Source organism: Ictalurus furcatus, chromosome 5 (genome assembly GCF_023375685.1).
Source record: "Ictalurus furcatus strain D&B chromosome 5, Billie_1.0, whole genome shotgun sequence".
Classification (NCBI taxonomy): Eukaryota; Metazoa; Chordata; class Actinopteri; order Siluriformes; family Ictaluridae; genus Ictalurus; species Ictalurus furcatus.
In genome coordinates, this window is record NC_071259.1 from 767,792 (window position 1) to 790,291 (window position 22,500).

At 42.4% G+C, this 22,500-nt stretch overlaps 2 protein-coding genes across 2 annotated transcripts in view; one reads left to right on the forward strand and one right to left on the reverse strand.

Moving 5' to 3' along the window:
- Nucleotides 1-20,750, forward strand: part of aebp1b (AE binding protein 1b) — a 20,896-nt gene extending 146 nt beyond the window's left edge. The window contains exons 1-22 of the mRNA XM_053624044.1: nt 1-85; nt 4,199-4,273; nt 4,349-4,564; nt 6,770-7,069; nt 7,361-7,480; nt 7,577-7,669; nt 8,946-9,026; nt 9,403-9,462; nt 10,544-10,618; nt 13,097-13,183; nt 15,238-15,347; nt 15,476-15,615; nt 15,704-15,788; nt 15,887-16,031; nt 16,164-16,252; nt 16,387-16,510; nt 16,876-17,072; nt 17,363-17,542; nt 17,668-18,349; nt 18,434-18,573; nt 18,712-18,811; nt 19,144-20,750. The exon at nt 1-85 is cut by the window's left edge and continues 146 nt beyond it. Coding sequence (XP_053480019.1) covers nt 1-85; nt 4,199-4,273; nt 4,349-4,564; nt 6,770-7,069; nt 7,361-7,480; nt 7,577-7,669; nt 8,946-9,026; nt 9,403-9,462; nt 10,544-10,618; nt 13,097-13,183; nt 15,238-15,347; nt 15,476-15,615; nt 15,704-15,788; nt 15,887-16,031; nt 16,164-16,252; nt 16,387-16,510; nt 16,876-17,072; nt 17,363-17,542; nt 17,668-18,349; nt 18,434-18,573; nt 18,712-18,811; nt 19,144-19,742 — 3,783 coding nt within the window. The 3' untranslated portion in view covers nt 19,743-20,750. The remainder of the gene's footprint in view (nt 86-4,198; nt 4,274-4,348; nt 4,565-6,769; nt 7,070-7,360; nt 7,481-7,576; nt 7,670-8,945; nt 9,027-9,402; nt 9,463-10,543; nt 10,619-13,096; nt 13,184-15,237; nt 15,348-15,475; nt 15,616-15,703; nt 15,789-15,886; nt 16,032-16,163; nt 16,253-16,386; nt 16,511-16,875; nt 17,073-17,362; nt 17,543-17,667; nt 18,350-18,433; nt 18,574-18,711; nt 18,812-19,143) is intronic.
- Nucleotides 20,312-22,500, reverse strand: part of pold2 (polymerase (DNA directed), delta 2, regulatory subunit) — a 6,355-nt gene continuing 4,166 nt past the window's right edge. Inside the window, exons 7-11 of the mRNA XM_053624045.1 lie at nt 22,491-22,500; nt 22,234-22,391; nt 21,851-21,978; nt 21,496-21,597; nt 20,312-21,219 (exon numbers count right to left, since the gene is read on the reverse strand). The exon at nt 22,491-22,500 is cut by the window's right edge and continues 71 nt beyond it. Coding sequence (XP_053480020.1) covers nt 21,059-21,219; nt 21,496-21,597; nt 21,851-21,978; nt 22,234-22,391; nt 22,491-22,500 — 559 coding nt within the window. The 3' untranslated portion in view covers nt 20,312-21,058. The remainder of the gene's footprint in view (nt 21,220-21,495; nt 21,598-21,850; nt 21,979-22,233; nt 22,392-22,490) is intronic.

The window sequence follows — 22,500 nt, forward strand, 5'->3', positions numbered from 1 at the left end:
CTGCTGGACGCCAACAAAGTCAGAGGATCCGTAATCGGAGAAAGACAGAGGGATGAGGAGGAGAGGCACAATGACACCGCAACAGGTACTGGTGAATATTAACCCCTGATCTGTTCCTCTGAAAGCGCTGTGTTTATATAACTGCTGTGAATTATTCAGAAACTAACCTGAATGAGTAATACGAGTCTGAACGCAACAAGTCCTGGGACTTTAATGGGTTAAAGAGAAGATTGAGGTTTTCTCTTGTAGTACAGAAAATAAATGGCGACCACACACAAGTAGTGAAAGTTATTACTCAAAAAATCCAGCTGATTTGTGTGAGTTTGAACCTGGGAATAATCACCAAAATATCACAGATGTTAATTATATTGTGGCCAAAAAACCCCCCAGAGTTTCCTGAAAGAAGCTCTAATGAAGCAGCTTCATGAAGGAGTCACCAGTGCACTTCCAAAACTGGGAGAAAGGTTCGTCCGGGTGATTTTTCTCAAAAAAAGCTAGCTGAAGGAGTCCGAACCAATCGGAATCAAGAACCCGGTCGTGAAGGAAGCACGTGCTAGCCTTCGTCTCTCGGGATTAGTAGCTGACGTATGATGTGTGAGAGCTAGCCGGTGGGAGGGAATCGACAAACGAGCAAATTAGCAGAAAATTGGGTAAGAAAACGACGAAATAAATAAATAAACAAATACATACATACATACACAACAAGACACCGGGGTGTGTTCTCACTTTTATTCAAAATACATAAATAAAAACAGTCGCTGAATGACTACATTACCTTAAACGGCACAATATCAGGACCGTCTGTAAAATATATACATATATAAACATACATTTTATAGCTAAACGTCTGCAAAGACAATAGCAACAGATTTGTTTGTTTGTTTGTTTATTAATTATTTATTTAGTTAGTTAGTGTCCAGTTAAACATGTTGTAGGTTAACAGGGGGCCATGCACTTTTTTCTAAAACCCTTGACCGTGTAATTAAAGCTGTTTCATTTAGTTATGTTTTGGGATTCATGATCACTCTGTCACCAGATAAAACCCATGATCAAGAATTCATTTTTTGGACATAAAGTCAATTTCAGCGAGATGTAGTTAACCACGTAAAAAAGTGTAGACTGTCTGTAGCTGTTTCAGTAACTTAAAGACGGGTTTTTTCCCTGAAATTAGTTTCTAAATAAACAAAAATAACAACAACAAAACGGTTATGAAATTCACACCAAACACAACTATGAAGAAGAAAAAAAACTGGCGTTGAGATCTTCAAGCGTGTTGGATTAAATTACATAAACATAAACTAACTGAATAGTTCATATAATCACATCTCACACTTCTGATGTCTTTGCTGAAAACCAGTTCTCATGACCAGTACTCATGACCAGTACTCATGACCAGTACTCTAAACCAAACCACAAAACAAAGCGGGTAGGTGATTTTTTTTCATTTATTTCTTCTTTTTTTTTACTACAAATGACTATAACTAAATAAATCTCAGGTCGGACTGACCCGCTAACTGTCAAGATTCAGCTAAGACTATAAATAAACAGCTGAGACAAATTTCCATCCAGGTTTTTTGATGGTGATGTTCCTGTTAGTTGTGTTTTACAAGCACTGATCCACAGAAAGATCAAGGGGGCGTGTCCTATTTGTTTGTCTGGCCTCAAATATAACCCTACGTTCAGCTCAGAAAGCTGCGAGTCGCGTACGTGAGGCTACGTTTAACTCGTTTGAACAAAAAAAAGCAATTCACGAAACATTTTGCCGCTTTCTCTTTAACTAAGCCCAAAGAGTACAAAGCCACACCGAGCGGTCTGAGGATGTGGTGCTGATGTAGCTTTTTCCAGTTTGAAACACAGGAGTCTTGTCGTCTGTACGGTCCCGGTCCAGGAAACATTAACACACTGCACCTGTTGGCACGGGAGATCGTTCTGAACTGAGACAGGAGGAAATATGGCAGAAATCCACTCCAGATGCTGGAGAGTTTGACTGGCACCGAGCGTCTGTCCAGTTCGGTCTGTTTTACAGCGTTTAAAAAGATCAACAAACAAAGATGGCCATGCAATTTAAACAAAACAAAACAAATCACGCACAATATGAAAATAAGTCCACAGACCTAATGAACTGTTCTCGTGAATTCAGTGAAGGTGCGGATCCCTTCAGTAATCCCCTTCAGGATCACTTTCTATGTAAATGAGGGGTTTTTTTTTTTTGAGAAAGGATGCCAAAGTTTGTTTAAGTTACACAAACTGTCGTGTGGAAAGCTGCAGGAAAAACGAACACACCGCACCTGTTGGCAGATTTACACCAAACTCGGCCAAGACGCATGAATACACCACTGACAGACCGTGGGACGCGGCTAGCACAGCGGCTAACACCGACGATTTCATGTGTTTTTTTTAATACGAAAGCTTAAATATCGAGCATCAAAGCCAGTTTGGGGGAAAAAAAATATGACGTCAGTGTAGAATCCAGACAAGCAGCAGTGTGTTTACGGTGCAGTGGTGGAAAGAGTAGAAAACAGTACTGCTACTGTAGAAATACAGTAAAAAGTAAAAGTAGTGATCAAGTCACTGGAGAAATATTACTTGCGCTGATGTAACTGGGGCTTCAGAAGCTTGCTAGGTTTGTTCGCTAGCTAGCTCATGCTAATTCATCCATGTTTATAATTAGCTAAATAGCAAAATATTGCCTTTACACATTATCCTGGGAGATTACGTTAGGCTGTTTCAGCACTTACAGTTGCAGTCAAAAAGATTCAAACACCCCCCTCCCCCGCCCACTTCCCCCCCACAATGCAAATCAGGTTTGTTGTCAAAATGTACAGACTTTTGTACAGCTGTAACAATGAACAAATCAAGTGGTTTCCCTAAATTCAACTGAAAATGCAACTTATAATGACTTCTCCTGTTTCAAAAATATTCACCCCCTTCATGGCGAACATCTTTAGGACTTCATACAGTTTGAATCGTAAAAAAAAATTCTTATAACCCTGGCTTATGTTTTAAGACGCATCCTCATGTCAACTATTTTTTGTAATTCGTTTATTATTATTATTATTATTATTATTATTGTTGTTGTTGTTGTTGTTATTATTATTTATTGTGATTATTTTTATCGATTGCAAAAGAAAGAACGATGCTAATCATTTCAGAATTTCTTATTTACGTAATGTTGTCCTGGTCAGTTTGAAGTGGGCGGGGCTATATTTGGAGTATATAATGACACGTAACCTCATGTACCAATCAGAAGCAGGAATATGCAAACGAAGCCACTTCTTTCTCAGTTACTCAGACTCTTTTTTTTTTTTCCTGAGCAACCATGAACAAAACTTTCAGCATTTCTAGCATTTTATATACACCGTGCTTTTACCGTGTAGTCGTGTTACATCATTCTGATTTACATTTTGTTCATTTTTTTTATAAAAAATAATAAGAAAAGGGCAGAATTTAGCAGGTGACCAGACACCAGAGATATATATTCAGTCTTCAGCTTGACGACCCAGAAGAGCTTCCAGAACTTCCTCAGAGACTTGTTAATAGTTCCTTCCTGGGATTCACTCCCACAACCTTCTGGTCGTTAGCACGTAACCATCAACTTATCCTTAACCGCTAATCTCCTTTATAAACAGGGTGAATACGCGGATGGTTGCTCATCAAAATGTCTCAGCAGTGGAAAAGATAAACACGTTCAGGAAACATTCAGTGCCGGACGAGATCATTAATGGGAGACGCGCTCTCTCTCTCGCTCTGTGTGTGTGTGTGTGTGTGTGTGTGTGTGTGACTGATATTTTCTAAGTAAATATAGGTCATGACTGATTTGGGGTTTTACTAAGACGAGAGGCCGCAAGATTTTTCCATGAGTCTGTCTGCGGTGTCCTTGACGGAGGTTTTAAACCTCTGAGTGATGAACAAAGCAGAAACAGCGGCGTTTTATTACTCCAAAGTCTGGATAAAAGTGTGTGTGTGTGTGTGTATGTGTGTGTGTGTGTGTGTGTGTGTGTGTGTGTGTGTGTGCCAGGATGCCAGTCCCAGGCTCTTCTGTAATATTCCACTCTCTAGACAAGATGATGGTTTTTTAAAATTTTTTTTATTTTTACAGAAGTGCATTTGCTTACCACAGCACTGTTGAATTCTGGGTTGTGATTGGTCAGAAGGTGTTGATTAATTAGTGTGTGTGTGTGTGTGTGTGTGTGTGTAGCCCCTCTACAGGTCATGGTAATCCCCTCACATGTACAGATCCAGGCAGGACAGAGGAAACGCGTCCTGTGCAGAGGTGAGAGTTTCTCGACAGATTTAAATGAAAACGTTACGTTTCTCGTTACGGTTTTTAACCCGTTGTCCTTTTCAGCGACGGGGAACGCCGAGAGCGTCGTCTGGATCGGCCCCGACGGAGAGAGCGTCTCGGAAAACGACAAGAACATCAAAGCGCACAGACACGATGAGTCCACCAGCTCGCTCGTCATCATCTCGGCTCAGGTGGAGGACGCCGGCGTGTACGCGTGCGTGGCCGAAAACACGCACACGCACGCCACGGCGCAGGCCGAGCTCAACCTGGAGGTCGTGTGTAAGTCATGTCTCTTAGCAACGACTAAAGAAAGAACTCTCAGCACTCTGACGGAGCAGGAGGGCGTGTCTCCCAAAAAATAAACGCTGACGCTGCAAACAAACGATCAGGGATTTCTTCCCATAACTTCCCATGATGTTCAAAAGTTTGTTCACCCGCATAAACCAATGTGTGCGTGTGCGTGTGTGTGTGTGTGTGTGTGTGTGCATACACAAGAGTAGCCAAATAAGACTCTGAAGCTTGTGGCCAGAAAAGTGTACAAACCGCTTTAGATGCTCTGAGGGTCACAGACTAATCACTACCAGATGTGTGTTACTTAAATCATCACACACTCGTTTCAGAAGATATCATTTAACTCTTTGTGGTAAGGGAAAAAATGTATACGTTTTATTTTTGGTCGAACTATACCTTTAAAGCTGCGTAAATATTTTCTACCTCGTGCTCCGATGTTTGGATCTTTAGACTGTGCGTCTCTGATATTGAGTCACGTCTGATTTTTAAAAATTGTTTACCACTTACTAAATCCCCCGAGCAAGACTCCAGACCTTAATCAAAGCCTGGCGACAAAGGGACGTCGCGTCGGCGGCTGTAGGGCGGCGTTAAACATTAAAAGTTTTAAAATTAGTTAATAAATGTTTAATAGAGAGAATGTTCCCGAGACTGAACCCCACTTTGGTTTGTTGATAATTTTTGCTCGCTCTGGTTTAGATTTATTTTTTTCCAGTCGTGAAAATGTGACCCAGTTTTTCTGACTCAAATTCGGCTTGGTGGTTGCAGGAGGTTTGGCTTTTTTTCTGCTTCGTGCTGTAAGTGATCTCATGGGATTCAGCAGCAGCAGCTCCCGGTTCCGACTCTAAATCACCAGACAGTGAGTCGAACAGGAAGGAGCGTTTAACTGTGGGGAAAAGTAATGGAACATACTTCAGCGTTCGGACACTCAGTATTTTTAGCTCCTGTAGTATTGTTAGAGAAGAACTTGGCCTGATGATGTCGGCAGGAGTGAGTCTGTGGAGTGAATCCTCTGAAGTGTGGCTAATAAACAACAGATGGTTATTATACTGTACATGACATCATACACTTGGGTATGCAGGTCATATCAAGAAACAGTAGCTAGAGCTTAGATTTGACTTCGTGGATCTATGTTCCCCATCCATTCATCCATCCATCCATACATACATACATCCATCCATCCATCCATCCATCCATCCATCCATCCATCCATTCATCCATACATACATCCATCCATCCATCCATCCATACATACATCCATCCATCCATTCATCCATACATACATCCATCCATCCACCCATACATCCATCCATCCATCCATCCATCCATCCATCCATCCATCCATCCATACATCCATCCATCCATCCATTCATCCATCCATCCATCCATACTTCCATCCATTCATCCATACATCCATCCATACATCCATCCAAAGCTAATGATTTGCGTGTATAAAAACTTGTGCAAACTTGAGAACACCCAGAAATTTGTGTCTTTCATGTGCAAAATAAAATGTGTTGGTCGTAAAGCGCAAACAGATTCATGTAGCACAGTTTATTTACTAAACCTCAAACTCCATTCAGAAACGGCGACAAATTCATCTGAAGAGCATGTGTTAAATTTGTGGAAGTCTGATGCAGCCATTTTCCTGAGGTGTAAATAATGAGAATGTTTATTGAGATAAACCGTATTGTCTCACTGTACATCTGTCTGTTTTTCTATATATCTGTCCGTCTCTCTGTTTGTCTGTTTATCTTTGTGCTTATCTGCCTACCGCACTCTCGTTCTATATATCTGTCTGTCTATTTTCATGCAATTGTTTGTCTATCTATCTGTCTGTCTGTCTGTCTGTCTGTCTGTGCCTTTATATATATATCTGTCTCTATTTTTTTCTGTACTTTTCTTTGCCTGCCTAACTTTCAGTCTTTATATCTGTCTGTCTGTCTGTCTGTATTTTATGTTTGTCTTGCTGTCTGTCTATATTTGTGTACAATCTGTCTTTTTTTCTGACTATCCGTCTCTCTCTCTGCTTGTGTGTCTTTCTATCCATCCATCTGTCTGTCTGTTTTTTCCCCTGTGTATCTGCCTGACTAGCTGTCTTCAGTCCATATGTCTGTCTCTGTTTGTCTCAATTTTTTCTCACTTCCTCTCCACTCTCTCTCTCTCTCTCTCTCCGTCTCTCGGCCCTCCATCCAGTGAAGCGAGCCCGCAGAAAAGCGAAAGAGGAACGAGGGAAAAGACAGAAAGAACCCAAACCCACAAAGAAACCCAAGGGTGTGAAAACCACCAAGAAGCCCAAGACTGAGAAGAAAGACAAGAAGAAGAAAGGGAAGAAGAATAAAGAGGTTACCACTTTACCTCCCACTACCACCACCACCACCACCGAACCGCCCACCACTGAACCGCCCACCACCGAACCGCCCATGACCACCCTTCCTCCAATCGATTACGACGACGAGTTTGTGGATCCTTTTCCAGATGACTACTGGGACGAAGGTTGGAGACCTGATTAAATTTTTTGAACTAATAATAAAACGTCATTAATAATTGGACATGAAGCACATTTTTATAGCAATATAATTCAAACTATATCACTGTAATTGATTTATATATTTATATATAATGTTATAATATATTTGTAAGTATAGTATTTTTAAATGAATTAAATTCTAATAAACAATATTGAAATCTCAAAAGCCATTCAGTAACGGAGACTCATGGTGAACACTTATTTCACCACGACATCACAAATTATATTAAAAATCAACACTGCTTGTTTTCTTACAGCGTACGTGACCGAGGAAACCAAAACCACCACAGTACCCCCTGATTCCCCAACACAGAAACCTACAGACGATCGTGAAGTCTTCCCAACAGATGACTATTCGCAGCCTGACCTCGACCCCGGTACGATTTGTCGAATATCTGCGGAGAATTGCGGTAGTATAAAGTTTTTACTTTATTTAATTCCATCTTCTTCTCTTTATTTCTTCTTAAAAAAAGATGATGACTACTGGAAGGTTGATGATCCTGAACCCACACTCCCAGTGATTGGCGGCAAAGGCAAAGAAGAAGATGATTATTGGGACCCTACATGTGAGTGTACAGTACACTTGAGGGTTTGCTTCATTACTGGCAAAATTTTGTGACATTCGAATGTTTACTGAACCTGTGTTCTAATAGTAAGAGTTGCAATTGAAGAGTCAGAGCTCTAAATACTGGAACTAACCAAGAATTAGATCTGGAAATACTGGGAGTAACCAAGAATCAGACCTCTGAAGACTGTGAATAACCAGAAGTCAAAGACCCAAAATGTTGGTACAAACATTTTGGACCGTTCAGGATTACTAGGATTAGCAAGAATAGAATCTACACAAGAACTAAGAGCCAAATCCATAAGGACTAGGACCAACCAAGGATCAGAGCCCAAAAGACTGTGGCTAACTAAGAGATAGAGCCCTAAATTCTGGGAATAACCAAGAGTCTGAACCTTAAACACTGGGACCAACTAAGACACAGGGACCTAAGGACTGGGAATAAACACAACATGGAATCCTAATGACTAGAAGTAACCAAGAATTAGAATCCTAAAAACTGAGACTGACTAAGAGCCAGAACCCTAAAGAATGGGACTAACTAGCATTTAGTGACCTCAAGACATGGACTACCCAAGACTCAAGACCCAAGGACTATCAACTCCCTAAAGACTTTCACTAACCGAGAGTCAGAGCTGTGAAGACAAGGAATGATCAAGACTCAAAGTATCCAAGAGTCAGATCCCTAAATATTGGGACCAACCAAGAGTCCAATCCCTAAAGGTTAGGAATAACCTAGAGTCAGCTTCCTAAAGACTGGGACCAACCAAGAGTCAGATCCCTAAATATTGGGACTAACCAAGAGCCCAATCCGTAAAGATAAGGATTACCAAGAGTCAGATCCCTAAAGATTAGGAATAATTACCATGGAGCAGTTCCCTAAATATTGGGACTACCAAGATTCAGCTCCATAAAACTTGGGAATATCCAAGATTCCAATCCTTAAGGATTGGGACCAACCACAAATCAGATCCCTAAATACTGGGATTTAACCATAAAATATATCCTACATTAACTAACTAAGAGTCAGAACTCTAAAGACTCGGTGTTTGTGTTGGGGGAACCACTCAAATCCCTAATCCTTGGACTTTATTGCGTAACATGACTACATGAAACATTTCAAACACTTCAGATATTCTACATAATACACTTTAACTTGTATTCAAATATCATTGCCTTGTGTGGGACGTGTAATGTCACGCTCTGGGTGTTTATTTAATTACAGATGAGTCGTTTTGTTGCGTTCTCAATGCTAATTTTGCTTTCTTTGCTAACAGTCGAGGTGCCAGAAAACATACCGTTCCCAGACGGTAAAGAGATCAACCCGACTGACCGTGACTGGAGTTACACCATTACAGGTGAGCTTTACAAACAAATCCTCTAACTGCTAATGCACAGCGGCATAAAAGTGTACATCAGGCGTTAGTGGAAATTGGAAAACCCCCAACGTAGGCGGCTTTTTTATTGAGTCGAAGACTGCGTTTTAGTATCCGACTTTATAAAGGGTGGATCTAGGCATCTCATAAATATCACACCCAGCTCAAAAGAGCTTGTTCTTCTACAGTACATAAAAATCAAACCAATAAAAATAAACGCCTGGTGGGGTTGGCACAGAGATCAGTAGCACAGCCTTCGAGCAAAGTATAATATCAAAAGATTCCTTTCTCATTGTGTTCGAGTGGGAAAAGGAAAAGGAAGCACTAACTCTGATCTTTTATGTTTATTCTGTTTCAGAGGAGCCCACGGTCGCAACGTATGAAAACAAGTGGTACGAGGAGTATGACTATGAGCACGGTAAATAAAAACTCAAGCGAACAAACACTTTGTGATCTTTCTGAGCGAGCAGACTTGTATATTCTAGATTCAAAGCGATGGTGTAAATGAAAGCGTGAGATTTTGTGGATTGAATTGCGGAGGTCTATAATTTGTCCTTCCTGGTTTCGTTTACTGGTTCTACATCAGATGAAGCTGCAATATTCAACCCTGTTATTTCGAATCAAAACAAGAAGGAATGTTCTACGCCGAGACTTTTCGGGGCACTTACTGCCAGATATCTGGACATTTGATGGATTACTTCACAATCCCCGTACAATCTCTGTCCTGAAAGCCTGCTTTGAGGCTTCGAGCCAAGGGATAAACTGAAAAAGATGATAAAAGTTCTTGACATACGTTCCCAAACGCTTCTCTAGAGGGCCGATCCAGGAGGGCGTGATACTTATTGACCAAGTTTTATTCTCGATGACTTGCAGTTTGGCGTACACCATTTGTTTTAGCGAAAAGAACATAAAAAATGTTCCAGCACCAAGTGCTTGGACCCCTAACAATAACAGATGGATAATAATGAGTACTCGGAAGAAGTACTGATTACGAGTGCTCTTGAGTAACAGGGTTGTTTTTTCCTTTTTGTGGATGGTGGACAATCATAAATAATCCCAACTCAAGATTTGAATCTAAAATTAATCTAATTTTCAGAGTTAACCTAGGTTATCTGTGTTTTTCTTGGTTCTGAATCACGTTTAGTCTAATCCCTGGTGGTACAAACCACCCTCAGAACATCTATAAATATCTAAATATCTAACCTGTAAGAACCAGTGTAATGTTGTTTGTGTTAGAACAGGAGAACTGTAAAAACATGAAAAACAAAAGCAGCCGAAAGTAGCACGCTGTCCTGGTGGAATATCGCAACGGTGCCTTTGTTTATTTTTTCCGTGTCTTGGCGAACAGCGCAGCTTATTAACATGGTGCCAATTCTTCCCGTCTTGCTGAAGTGACTCGGATTGACCTTCTTTCATGCTTTTGTTTTTATGTCCTCAAATCTGGATTTGAGAGGCGTCCAATCAAGTCGGTGTCCAATTGTCTTTTGTTTTCTCTACAGAGAAGAAAAAGGACGACGAGCAGGAGAGACTGGAGAGAGAGAGGGAGAGAGAGTGGAAGGAGAAGGAGGAGAGGGGTACGACCGCAGCGTTTCTCTAACTCTAGTAGTTTGAAACGTTTCAAGTTTTAAGGAAGTTTATATGTGTTTCGGGTCTCTGTACTTTTTTTTTTTTTTTTTTCTTCAGGCTCGTATGAACAACTGACTAGCTGAGTAGCTAGCAGGCTGTTAGCTAGTTTTGTGATAACCATCATTCAGTGTCAGTTATTTTTGAATTCTATGGAAGTTTGAAATTTTCCCTCTTTTTGGATTCCAGCCACTAATGATGACGTCACAAAAAGCTTCACAGCTGACCAATCAGGAGCTTCGCTTTAAAATCTCGAAAAATACAAAGCAGGTTCACGCTGTTCTTGCTGTCACTCTGAGAACGTCTGAGGGGGAATGTATTGACGTTTGGCAACCGATGAAATTAAAGTTAGTAGTGTTTTGGGAACTTCGGGAATGTCGGAATCGGCTCCGTATCGACATGAATCCGGATACATCTGAAAAGGCATCTTTTTCTCTAGGTTTTTGGAGTTCCGTCCACACCGAGACGGCGTTTTTATCCGGCGAAAACGGAGCTTTTGGAAAACGCTCTTCCATGTGGATAAATTTGAAAATTCCTTTTCGTGTTGTACTGAGTGGACTGAGATATTCATAAACAATCACGTATATTTTAGTCACGTGACTCGGTCGACTCAAAACAAACCAGATGTTGGACGATGTTGTACTGCAGATGTTGTGCCTGATCTCCATTTGATAGCGTTGTTAAACATTAATGCCACTTTGTACATGCAGTTTCAGGTCTATCCGGATTAACATGGACGTAGCCTGTGATGGCCTTTTGTTAGGGCCCTTGGAACCTGGAATGCTGGGATGAGGGGACGGGGGTGGGTTTTTTTGTTGTTGTTGTTTTTTTTTTTAAATGAACCCAGATTCCGATAAGCACGAAGTCTGTGAAACATCACGTAGACGTCATTAAGAAAAGATAAGCGCTGACGTGAACTTTTTTTAACCTCTGAAAGGTTCCTGAAGTTTTAAACCAATTCGCGATGGATTGATCGCAGTGTTTATGTTTCTTTAAAAAAATAACAAAGTGAGGAAACGACCACAGGGCATGTGGTGGATTTAGGTTAGGATAGGAGGAGGATTTTTTAAACGAGTAACACATACTCGGGTACACTTTTATAGAGTTTTAAGCAGGGAATGTGTGTGTGTGTGTGTGTGAAGGGAGGGAAAGAGCAGTGCAGGGTGACGCCGGTGGATGAGTGTGTGCTGAGTGTGTGCTGACTCCACTTATATAATCGACGAGAGAGAGAAAGAACGAGAGAACACACACACACACACACACACACACACACACATTCTTAAACACACACGTTCACCATTATATCTGGGAAAAGCTCCAGAATGTGAAGAAAGAGCTCTAACGTTTGGAGACACAAGAAATATGAGCAAAGTGCAGGTTATTAAAACCAAACAAAGAGAGAATTTATGTCGCTATGGATTTCGGGCCTCGTTAATCAATCCTATTAGTAAAGCTAATCCGAACTAAAAATTTCCTCTCGGATTTACAGAAGTCTCAGAAACCGAGATTTTCTTTCGAGTGCTGAATGGCACCGCCCATTTGCATTTGGTGACGCCCACAAAACTCCATAAAAGGCAAAGCTCACAGCTCTGAAATGACGGGTAAACGGAATAAAAGACTTTCTCAGACGTAGAAGTGGAAGATATTTTGACTCGCAACCTCCCGGATGTTGGAGAAGCAGGAGTGTGTGAGTGTGTGAGTGTGTGAGTGTGTGTATGTGTGTGTGTGTGTGTGTGAGTGGAGTTCACAGCTTACTCCAGCTTGAGACGTACCAGATCGGTCACTTATCACTTAGTCACTTAGTGCTGGCTCTGATTATACACCACCCGAGTCGTCCTTTTATTCAGCCGCATTTCTATTGGCTGTTAGGTTGGCTTGTGCCTTCCATATGAAACGACTGGGGGTTCATGTGAAATGTGTGTGTGTGTAACTAAAGATACACGAGCTATTTAAACTCGACAGCGTAATCTGTATATAAAAGCGCAGTAAGTCAGTGCAGATGATATGATGTGAAGCCGATCAGTCGAGGTTAGTCTTCTGTATGTATAGACTTACACACACTCAGGAGCACGAGTAGGATACGGATGATTTACGATCACGTCTGCTCGTACCCAGCTTGATAAATGAAGCCCGTTGTCACTAGATCTGTGATCATAAATATCGGTGCGTACGAGCTGAGCAGTAAATGAGGACATCATGGGGTCTGGTGGGGGTTTCGTTATGTTTGGCGTGAGTTTCACATGAGGCTTAGATGCTGGAGAAACACGCTGTCGGATCCACACATGGTCCTAATGAACGCTGGATCATCACCACTGGAGTGAATCTAACCATTATAACTTGAGTAAAGAATGCTGTCTCTCTTTCTCTGTCTGTGTGTGTGTGTGTGTGTGTGTGTGTGTGTGATTCACCATGACCTTTGACCTTTTCAGAACGGGAGGAGAGAAGGAGGGAGGAGGAGGTGGAGGAGAGAGAACGCAGGATCAAAAAACCTCCACGCATCTACAGAGAGCCGAGACGTGAGTACCCATAATGCATCTAGCCGTCGTCCTTTCTGAACGTTACGTTTAGTTCTAAACGTCAGGTTTGTTCTAGAATTTGCTAACATTGTGTGAGCAAAGTTATTACGTGAAAGATCGTGACGCAAACCATCATCATCATCATCACAGCGTGTTCTAAAAACACTACAGGAGAGTTATTTCTGTATTACAGCACAGCGCTGTCGAATCCCGGACGGTGATTGGTCAGAAGGTGGTGATTAGTTTTCTTTAACACCGGCTCTGGTTTCTATTAACGCGCTCGTTCTAATACGTTATCGTTTCTATAATGACGGCTCGTCCATAGGAAATCGTACGGCGGACGCGTCGCGTGAACGGGTTTTCTTTAAGGAGACGTTTATGTAACGTTTACGGAAGGAGTCTCCAGTGTCAGAGGTAATGCTGTAGCTTTAAGTTTTCCAACATCTTCAGGACAGAGGAGTTTACGCTTCTTTGCAGTTTATTAGAAGTTATCGAATATGCTAGTGAACGTTCTGTTAATGTTTTAGGTTTGTATTAAATTATTAGTATATATAATATATTTTGCTTTACATTATAGTGTAGTGCTGTGTTTCTCAACCGGGGCACCCCTAGTGGTCCGTGGCATAATTGCAGGGGGTCTGTGAGAAAGTTTTAAAAATGTTAAAATAATATTTTATATATATATATATATATATATATATATATATATATATATATATATATATATATATATATATATGTATATTTTGTTACATGTATCAAAATATATTCAAATACATCATACGCTCATCAAATGTAAGAACAATTTAAAATATGTTTTAAAATGAACCAATCTGGTTATTCGCATGCAGTCACAAACATCACGTGATCTGAGCTGACGATCGTTCGTCGAGGGATTTATTTAAAATTTATTTACAAATGAAATGATGATTTGCAAAAACCTATTGTTTTATAGTGTCGCGTTGATGGATAAAATAAACAAGAGATCATTCAGAGTCGAATTAAATGTCACACCAACAATAAAATGTGAAAAAATACAATCTTGAAATGCTTTTGATTCGATTTTAAATGTCCAATGTTAATATTATTCATGTTAAATATTAATCAAATAAATTAACATATATAGAAATGTTAAATTTATAGCCTATAATTGTTGTGGATTGTTAGGGGTCCAGAGCTCGCTACAGGTTGAGAACCAGTGGTGTAGTGTATAGTGTGTATACTTATACATTATAGAACATTATACTACACTTTGTTATGAGTCATGAACTGTTTTTTTATTCTTTAATGACCAGAAATGAGCATATTTATGAGCATTTCTATCTCTCAAACGTCACTTTTCCCTCCAGAACCTTTTAGTTTTTGCTATTTTGTGTTCGTGGGTCTTTGCCACTTTGGCCTGTAAGTAATGTGATATAAACACTGCGTCCTCCTGATGAAGCTCTCAGTGTGAAGCGGCTCTTCTCTCGCACTCTGACACCTTTCATTTCAACTCATTTCTCTCCCCGCGAGACCACGACGAAACATCTGCAAGGCCGCACTAAGCGTGTTTGTTTTGAACGATTAGAATCCGGCCAAGATTCTTGCCAAGTCCTTATCCCAATCCCACAGCTGTTTCCTTTCAAGGGAACTCTGAAGCATTCCTGAAGTCCTGAGTGTTCACAAACCAGATGTGTAGAGTGTGTAAATGTGGAGCGAACTGAAATGGAGAAAACTGATGAACGGATTGGGGGTTGGAGAACAGGCGAGTGTACTCCATAACGGTAACGTGGGTCAAACTTTCAGCGGTTCCAGCGCCCGAGACGAGACCCATATCCAAAAGTTAAATAATCTTATATAAATATACATCTGTAATAGATAAATGTTTTGAGGATGTGACATCATTCGATATTTTCAACAAACTTTCATCAAATGTTAACAGGGATTGATATAAAACACTAAAATGGTTAAATCGTTTACATTGTAGTGTCTTTATCCCTGTCTTGCTCAATTTATTTAATGATGTTTGTATTGAAATTTCCCTTTAACGTCCATGTTATTATTATTGATGTCAGTATGTCCTCCACTGGGACTGGAGTCTCATCGCATCGAAACCGACCAGCTGCAAACCTCCTCCATGTATCAACATCGCTACGGCGCTCACAGAGCTCGCCTTAACATCCAGGTACACACACACACACACACACACCATATTATAAGAGGTCACACCAGATATATTCTCTAGAACACAAGCACGAGTTGTGTCGGTAAAACGTACTGAACTGTAAGTAATCAGTACGTTTGTTTTGTCAGGCGTCAGGAGACGAGTACGATATGAACGGAGGAGCGTGGTGCGCTAACCCCGAGGAGAAAGTCCACTGGATCGAACTGGACACTCGCACACTCACCGAGTTCACCGGGGTCATCACACAGGGCCGAGACGACCCCATCGAGTGAGACGCTGTCTTAAGACATCGACTGGTTTCATTCCCAAAAAATACAGAACGATGGATTTAAACATATTTTTATTTGATCTTTTAGAAACGATTATGTCACTACCTACTACGTGGCCTTCAGTAATGACAGCAGGGAATGGACTGTGCTCCATGATGGATACTCGGAATGGGTAGGTTGCCAGATCTGTGCAGATCGCCCACCTGATTATTGCACGTATATGTATTTATAATTTGGTGACAGTGCACCATCTATCTCATTCTCTCTCAGCTGTTCTTCGGGAACTCTGATAAACACACCCCCGTGATGTCTCAGTTCATGGAGCCGGTGGTGGCGCGCTACATCCGCATCCTTCCCCAGAGCTGGAACGGCACCGCGTGCATGAGGATGGAGGTCTTGGGCTGCGCTGTGCCTGGTGAGCAACATGAACTCGCACATGAAAATTTTATACTACAACAACAACAACAATAATATTACACGACATTATAAAGGGATTAAATAGCCAATTGTAATTGTTTTCATTGACGATGTTCTTCACGCGAGTCAGATCCTCTCGTTGAGAACCAGAGGCAGAACGAGGTGACTCCGAGAGATGACCTGGACTACACGTACCACAGTTACCTGGACATGGAGAAGGTGAGATACAGAGTGTGTGTGACACTAAAGTAAAGCATTTAAGACATGTGGGTAATTTCTCACTCAGTATCTCTCCAGAATCGATTCGATTGAGTAAGGTGTGTTTTATTAAAAAAAAATTTTTGTGGTTGCAGTTGATGAAGTCCATTTCAGACGAGTGTCCCAACATCACCAGGTTGTACAGCTTGGGGAAGAGTTTCAAAGGCCTAGATATCTACGCCATGGAGGTCACAGATAATCCCGGGATCCATGAGACGGGTGAGAAATTCCAGATTAAATGTAGTTTATTGAAACCCTGATATTCTAAAAGAGTGGTCATCAACCCTGTTCCTGGAGATCTACCTTCTTGAAGACTTTAGCTCCAACTATAATCATGCCCACCTGACCATCTAATTACTGTCTTAAGAAGTTCTTGATCAACTAAACCTGCAGGAAGGTGTGTTAGATTTTGTTTGGAGATGAAACCTGCAGGAACTGTGGATCTCAAGGAAGAGGGTTGGTGACCACTGTTCTGAAACGTTCTTTGAAATCTCGGTCTCATTAAATAACTTGAACATGAAAGATAATTAGTGTAACTTCGGAGGAATATTTGCAACCTTGCCTACCTGTTAACATCTCAACAGGTGAGCCGGAGTTCCGCTACACAGCCGGTTACCACGGTAACGAGGCTCTGGGTCGAGAACTCCTGTTGATGCTAATGCAGTACCTCTGTAAGGAGTACAAAGACGGAAACCCCCGAGTGCGCACCCTGGTGGACGGAATACGCATTCACCTTGTACCCTCGGTCAACCCCGATGGCCATGTGACGGCTTTCGAGAAGGTTTGTGTGGTTCCAGGAAAGATTGCAAGTTTGTGTAGATGGTAAAGCAGTTTTTCTTGTCCATGTCTCCGAATCTATCAGGCTTGTGCTGAGTGCTAATAGATCAAGTCGCTTCTGATCTAAGTTTAATGCGAAACCTAAGACCAAGCTAACAAGTTAATAATGAAAGATAGAATTTTCGCTTGTTAGCATAATTTAATTTGCTAAACTGATGTCACTTCGGTCAGGCCTGATTAACTTTCAACTACCTTTCAGGTTTGACAGTGTTCGCATCATTTTCTTTCTCTCAGGGGTCTGAGCTGGGCAGCTGGACGCTGGGCCACTGGACTGAGGATGGACATGACATCTTCCAGAACTTTCCAGACCTCAACACTGTGTACTGGAATGCAGAGGACAAAGGCATGGTGCCCAAATTGACTCCAAATCACCATGTGCCCATTCCTGATGGCTATCTGGCTGAAAATGGACCCGTAAGTGCAACGTTACAAATAATACTAACACTACTGACTAGAGCATGCCATGTAGTATCTTTAATGAAAGATATGTGTAGAATGTGTAGAAACCTTTTATTTCCTTCTAACTGGGTGTCGTGTAGCTAGGAGTGGAGACACGGGCCCTCATCTCCTGGATGGAAAGCCACCCATTCGTCCTAGGAGCCAACTTGCAAGGCGGAGAAAGGATGGTCACCTACCCCTTCGACATGCGTCGCCTCACCAAAGAGTCTGAGGAGCAGGAGAAGAAGCTCAATCCCAGGGCTTATCGTCGCAAGCGCCAGTATGAGGAAGAGGAAGAACCAGAATCAAATCCATACCTCCACATCGGGTACCATCAAGAGAGCTATGGTGACCACCAAGAAAGACACGGTTACCATCAAGAGAACTATGGCTACCACCAAGAAAATTACGGATACCATCAAGAGAACCAAGAATACCACCATCAAGAAAACCAAGAATACCACCATCAAGAGAACCAAGAATACCACCATCAGGAGAACCAGGGGTACCATCATGAGGGTCACTCTGAAGGGTACCATGAAGGATATCAGGAAGGATACCAGGAAGGGCACCAAGAGGAAGGCTATGACCAAGGGTATGGACAGGCAGAACCAGATGAGATCAGGATGGTTGAGGACCAGTCCTTGTTCCGCTGGTTGGCCATATCTTATGCTTCTACTCACCGCACGATGACCCATACGTTCCGGGGTGGGTGTCATACCGAGGACCCCACGGGTGGGATTGGAATTGTCAACCGTGCCAAATGGAAGCCTATTCCAGGAAGTGAGTATTGAATCATTTCCATCCCTGGATATTACCTAAAATGAAAAGTACCAATTGTGTAATTTTTCCCCCTCCCTTTCTCAGGTATGAACGATTTCAGCTACCTACACACTAACTGTTTTGAGTTGTCCATCTTCCTGGGCTGTGATAAGTATCCCCATCAGAGTGAGCTCCAGAGAGAGTGGGAGTACAACAGAGAGGCTCTGCTCACACTCATGGATCAGGTAAAACATCTCCACAAGAGATCACGCTGCCTCTATTGGGTTTCAACACATCTTAATAACTATAGCATAGTCCAGTCAAGATAACCCTACAGTGCCCTGCTTTTGTATCATCAGAACCTTGATCTTGATCTTTTTTAGGTGCACCGGGGGATAAAGGGGGTTGTCCGGGACAAGGAAGGGAACCCCATTGTAAATGCCAGTATCTCTGTTGAAGGAGTCAATCATGATGTCACCACAGGTGAGACCTGTAGATCAATAATCTTGCTTGTGCACCAGGCCATAAAAGTACTTATTGTAAATTAGTCATTGCACAAGACAATACTAAATGTCCTTAATTAACTTACCTGGCAAAATAAAGGTTAAGGTCCTTAAGTGTGTTCTTGTATCGTATGCATCATAAGATCAAGTTTGAAGACAAGGTTCTAATTTTGATCCGGTTCTTTAAAAGCTTGATGTTTAGCCACCTCACGGATTGCTTCCCCAGTTCTGAGTGGCATAATGTCGTGTTATTTAAGTTTCACATGATCCTACTACTACCAGACTAAGAATGTTTTAAATGTCTTCTATCAGGTGAGGCCGGCGATTACTGGCGCATGCTGAATCCTGGCGAGTATGAGGTGACGGCAAAGGCCTACGGCCATTCCTCCATGAGCCGAAAGTGCGTGGTGGGTTTCGAACCAGGCGCCACCCTGTGCAACTTCGAACTGAACAAATCCAACTGGGACCGCATCAAAGAGATCATGGCTCTCCATGGCAACAAACCCATCCGACTGATCAATCCTGGAAAAGGCAGTCAGTATACCTTCCGCGGCGACAGAAGGATCAGCAACCAGATTCCTAATGGTAACAGTGGACATACTGACCGAGCCCGTCTGCGACTCTTAAGGCTCAGGAAGCTTCGTCGGTTGCGGCAACAGCGGCTGCTGGCCAGGATGTCAACTACACCAAGCGTGACGACAACACTGCCACCAACGACCGCAGAACCCACCACCACCACCACCACCACCACCACCAGCCCCACCACAACCAACAGTGTTCCTCCAGGCACAGAGTACTTCACACCATGGTATGACTCATGGCAGCCGGAGGAGGAAAACTCCACCCAACCAGAGTTCGAGATCACAGACTCGTTGGATTACGACTATAACTTCAAGATCGATGATTACTGAGACAGTCCAAGGGTCATGGATGAGTCTTACAGAATGCAGAGTGCTACTTCCTCCTTCTTCTGCAGATTCAACCAGCACGGACAAGCGCTCATGGAAAGTTCTTGAACCATCAGATAACGGGTTCTGAAGGAAGTACTTACGGAAGGGTTTCGTAATCCGAGCGCTCTACCTAGAACTTACTTTATTTTAACTAACACCATTCAACATGCAAACAGGACTCTCTGGATCAGCACGGTTGGACTTTATGGAAAGTTTGATCAGCCAGTTGCAAACCTGATCATGTGACACAACGACAGTCTCCTTTTTACTTACTTGGTAGTGCTTGGCATAAAAAAACACAACTTTAACCTGCACAATTTATTTGTTAAGCCTGATTTAACCAACTATCTAAACAAACACCACATTAGCTACACTTGCTAGGTGTCTACAGTCCTGCTTTCTAGCGAACTGTGCAGTGTGTGAGGTCACATGATCAGGTTGACGCGCAAATCTGACTGAGCAAATTTAACGTAAGCTCCGCCCCTTTCTGACCAAGAGACAGCCGTCACAATATAAACTCGTCTACGCTGTTTTTGTTAGTTTTAAATAATGCATTTTAACTGTAAACATTTTGCATTAGATAACTGACAGAATAAAGCTAGTTGCTGTTGGCGTACATGAAGCTGTACTCGTCAGTGGGCTACAGCGTTTGTTTTTCGAATGCAATAACAGGTTACAGATGTGTTCGTTAACAGCTCCTCTGCAGCCTGCCACATATTTAATTTTTTTCCCTTCTTGCAATTACACTGGGCTCTAACTTCAGAAACTTCCCCGACCCGCACGCTTCCCACAGAGCCAAAACTGAACATTTATACAAAAAAGTGACTTTATTTACACTTCTTTCACACAAGTAAGCAACTCTGTCAGCACTGCACATGTCTACAGGAGGCGTTTCTCTCAGAGAGACCTCGAGGTCGAATGGACTTCTTGTTTCATCCAATAAAGGCTTGTTTATGGATTTTTTTTCAACTTGTTGTTTTGATCTTGTTTCGCAACACACAGATGATTCTCTACACAGAAAGACGGATAAGATGTTTACCAAAACGTTTTCCCTATTTTCTGACATACTTTAATTGCTGGTAAATATAGAGGCCCATTTATGGTCTTAATTACTTAATTAAGTGTATTGCTGCTCAGGTACCATCATCTCGTCCACTGCTACACGTTATTTTATTTAATATTTAATATTTCTTGCCAATCACCGAGGCTGGTTTCGCAGGTTTCTCTAAGGGGGGGGGGGGACAACACCTGACATTTGACATGTGCACTGTGAAAGTTCAGTGGCTGACGTTCATCTCGCTCTCCTCGTCATCTTCGGCGGAAAAGGCGGAGAATCTGATCGGCTCGCACTCAAGCGTGCGCAGGTTCACCAGGCAGGCCGTCTGCGTACTGCTGAATTCTGGGATTGTCAACAGCAGCACCTCCTGACCTTCAGTACCTGAGAGGAAGAAAAACAACAAGTTGGTGAATCCCAGTGAAGGAGGTGTGGCCTTTGCTTTACTGGTCACAATAAAGGAGGCGTGGCCGGGGTTTTATCAGTTAGAGTAAAGGAGGTGTGGCCTATAGTCCTATTAGTTTCAATAGAGGTGTAGCCTATGTACATGCCAGTCTCAGTTAACATGGCGTGGCCTGTTTACCAGTCACAGCCTTTTCACAGTTAGGGGTGAGCGAGTGTGTATTAGAGTGTGTGATGGTGTGCCGGTCCGGTCCTTACCTGTGATCCGTTTGGACTGGTAGCTCGGAGCGTTTCCACTGAAGTACACATGAGGACACTCACTAAGGATGAACGGGTCCTTCTGGTAGAACGGGTAACAACCTGCGCGCGCACACACGCACACACACACACACACACACACACACACACACACAGGGGCTAAAAATTTACCTAGCACTAAATACCAAACCAGTACTCATAATGCACTGTGTAATAATGCAGTTCAAAAGGATGTAGTGATGTTATCATGAATCTGTGATGGAACAAATCCATCACTGAACATCATATAAATTTGAAAATGCTCTGTGTGTGTGTGTGTGTGTGTGTGTGTGTATGTGAATGGTGTGTTCTATACCCAGCGTGTCGGGGGCGGTAGGAGCGAGGTGTCGGAGTCGCAGTGTGTTCTCCAGAATCTCCAGGTGATCGTCAACGCTGCTGTACTTCACAATGTCGCTCACGTTCTGTCCCGAAGTGCCCAGAAAACTGACCCCACACACACACACACACACACACACACACACACACACACACACACCAACTCGTTTATTAACCCTCCTTTAATCCATCTTAAATCAGAAAGCACTCATCATGATTTTTTTTTTTAAACTCAACTCAATTTCTTGAAATGTTTAGTCACTAGAAATCAGTGGTTGCCATGGCGGCCTTACAACCCAGCCCGAAACAAGTCCAACATGACAAACAGAAAAGCAAGCATTAAGAATAAAGTTTCGTGCTCACTGTACGCCGTCCAACACGGCCTGGTAGGGGTTGGTGACGAGCTGCAGGGTTCGGTATGAGCCACACAGAGGGAACATGCAGCCGTGCAGGGCCTGCTGGGGCAGAGTGTAGTTAGTGGGGTCAAACTCTCCTGGCATCACGTCCACCGCTACGGAGGCCTGCAGGAGACCACACACACACACACACAAACACATATAAATCAGTTCACAAGCTCCGTGTGTGTAGTAGCTGGAGACGCTTGTGTGTGACCCACTCACCACCAGCTGA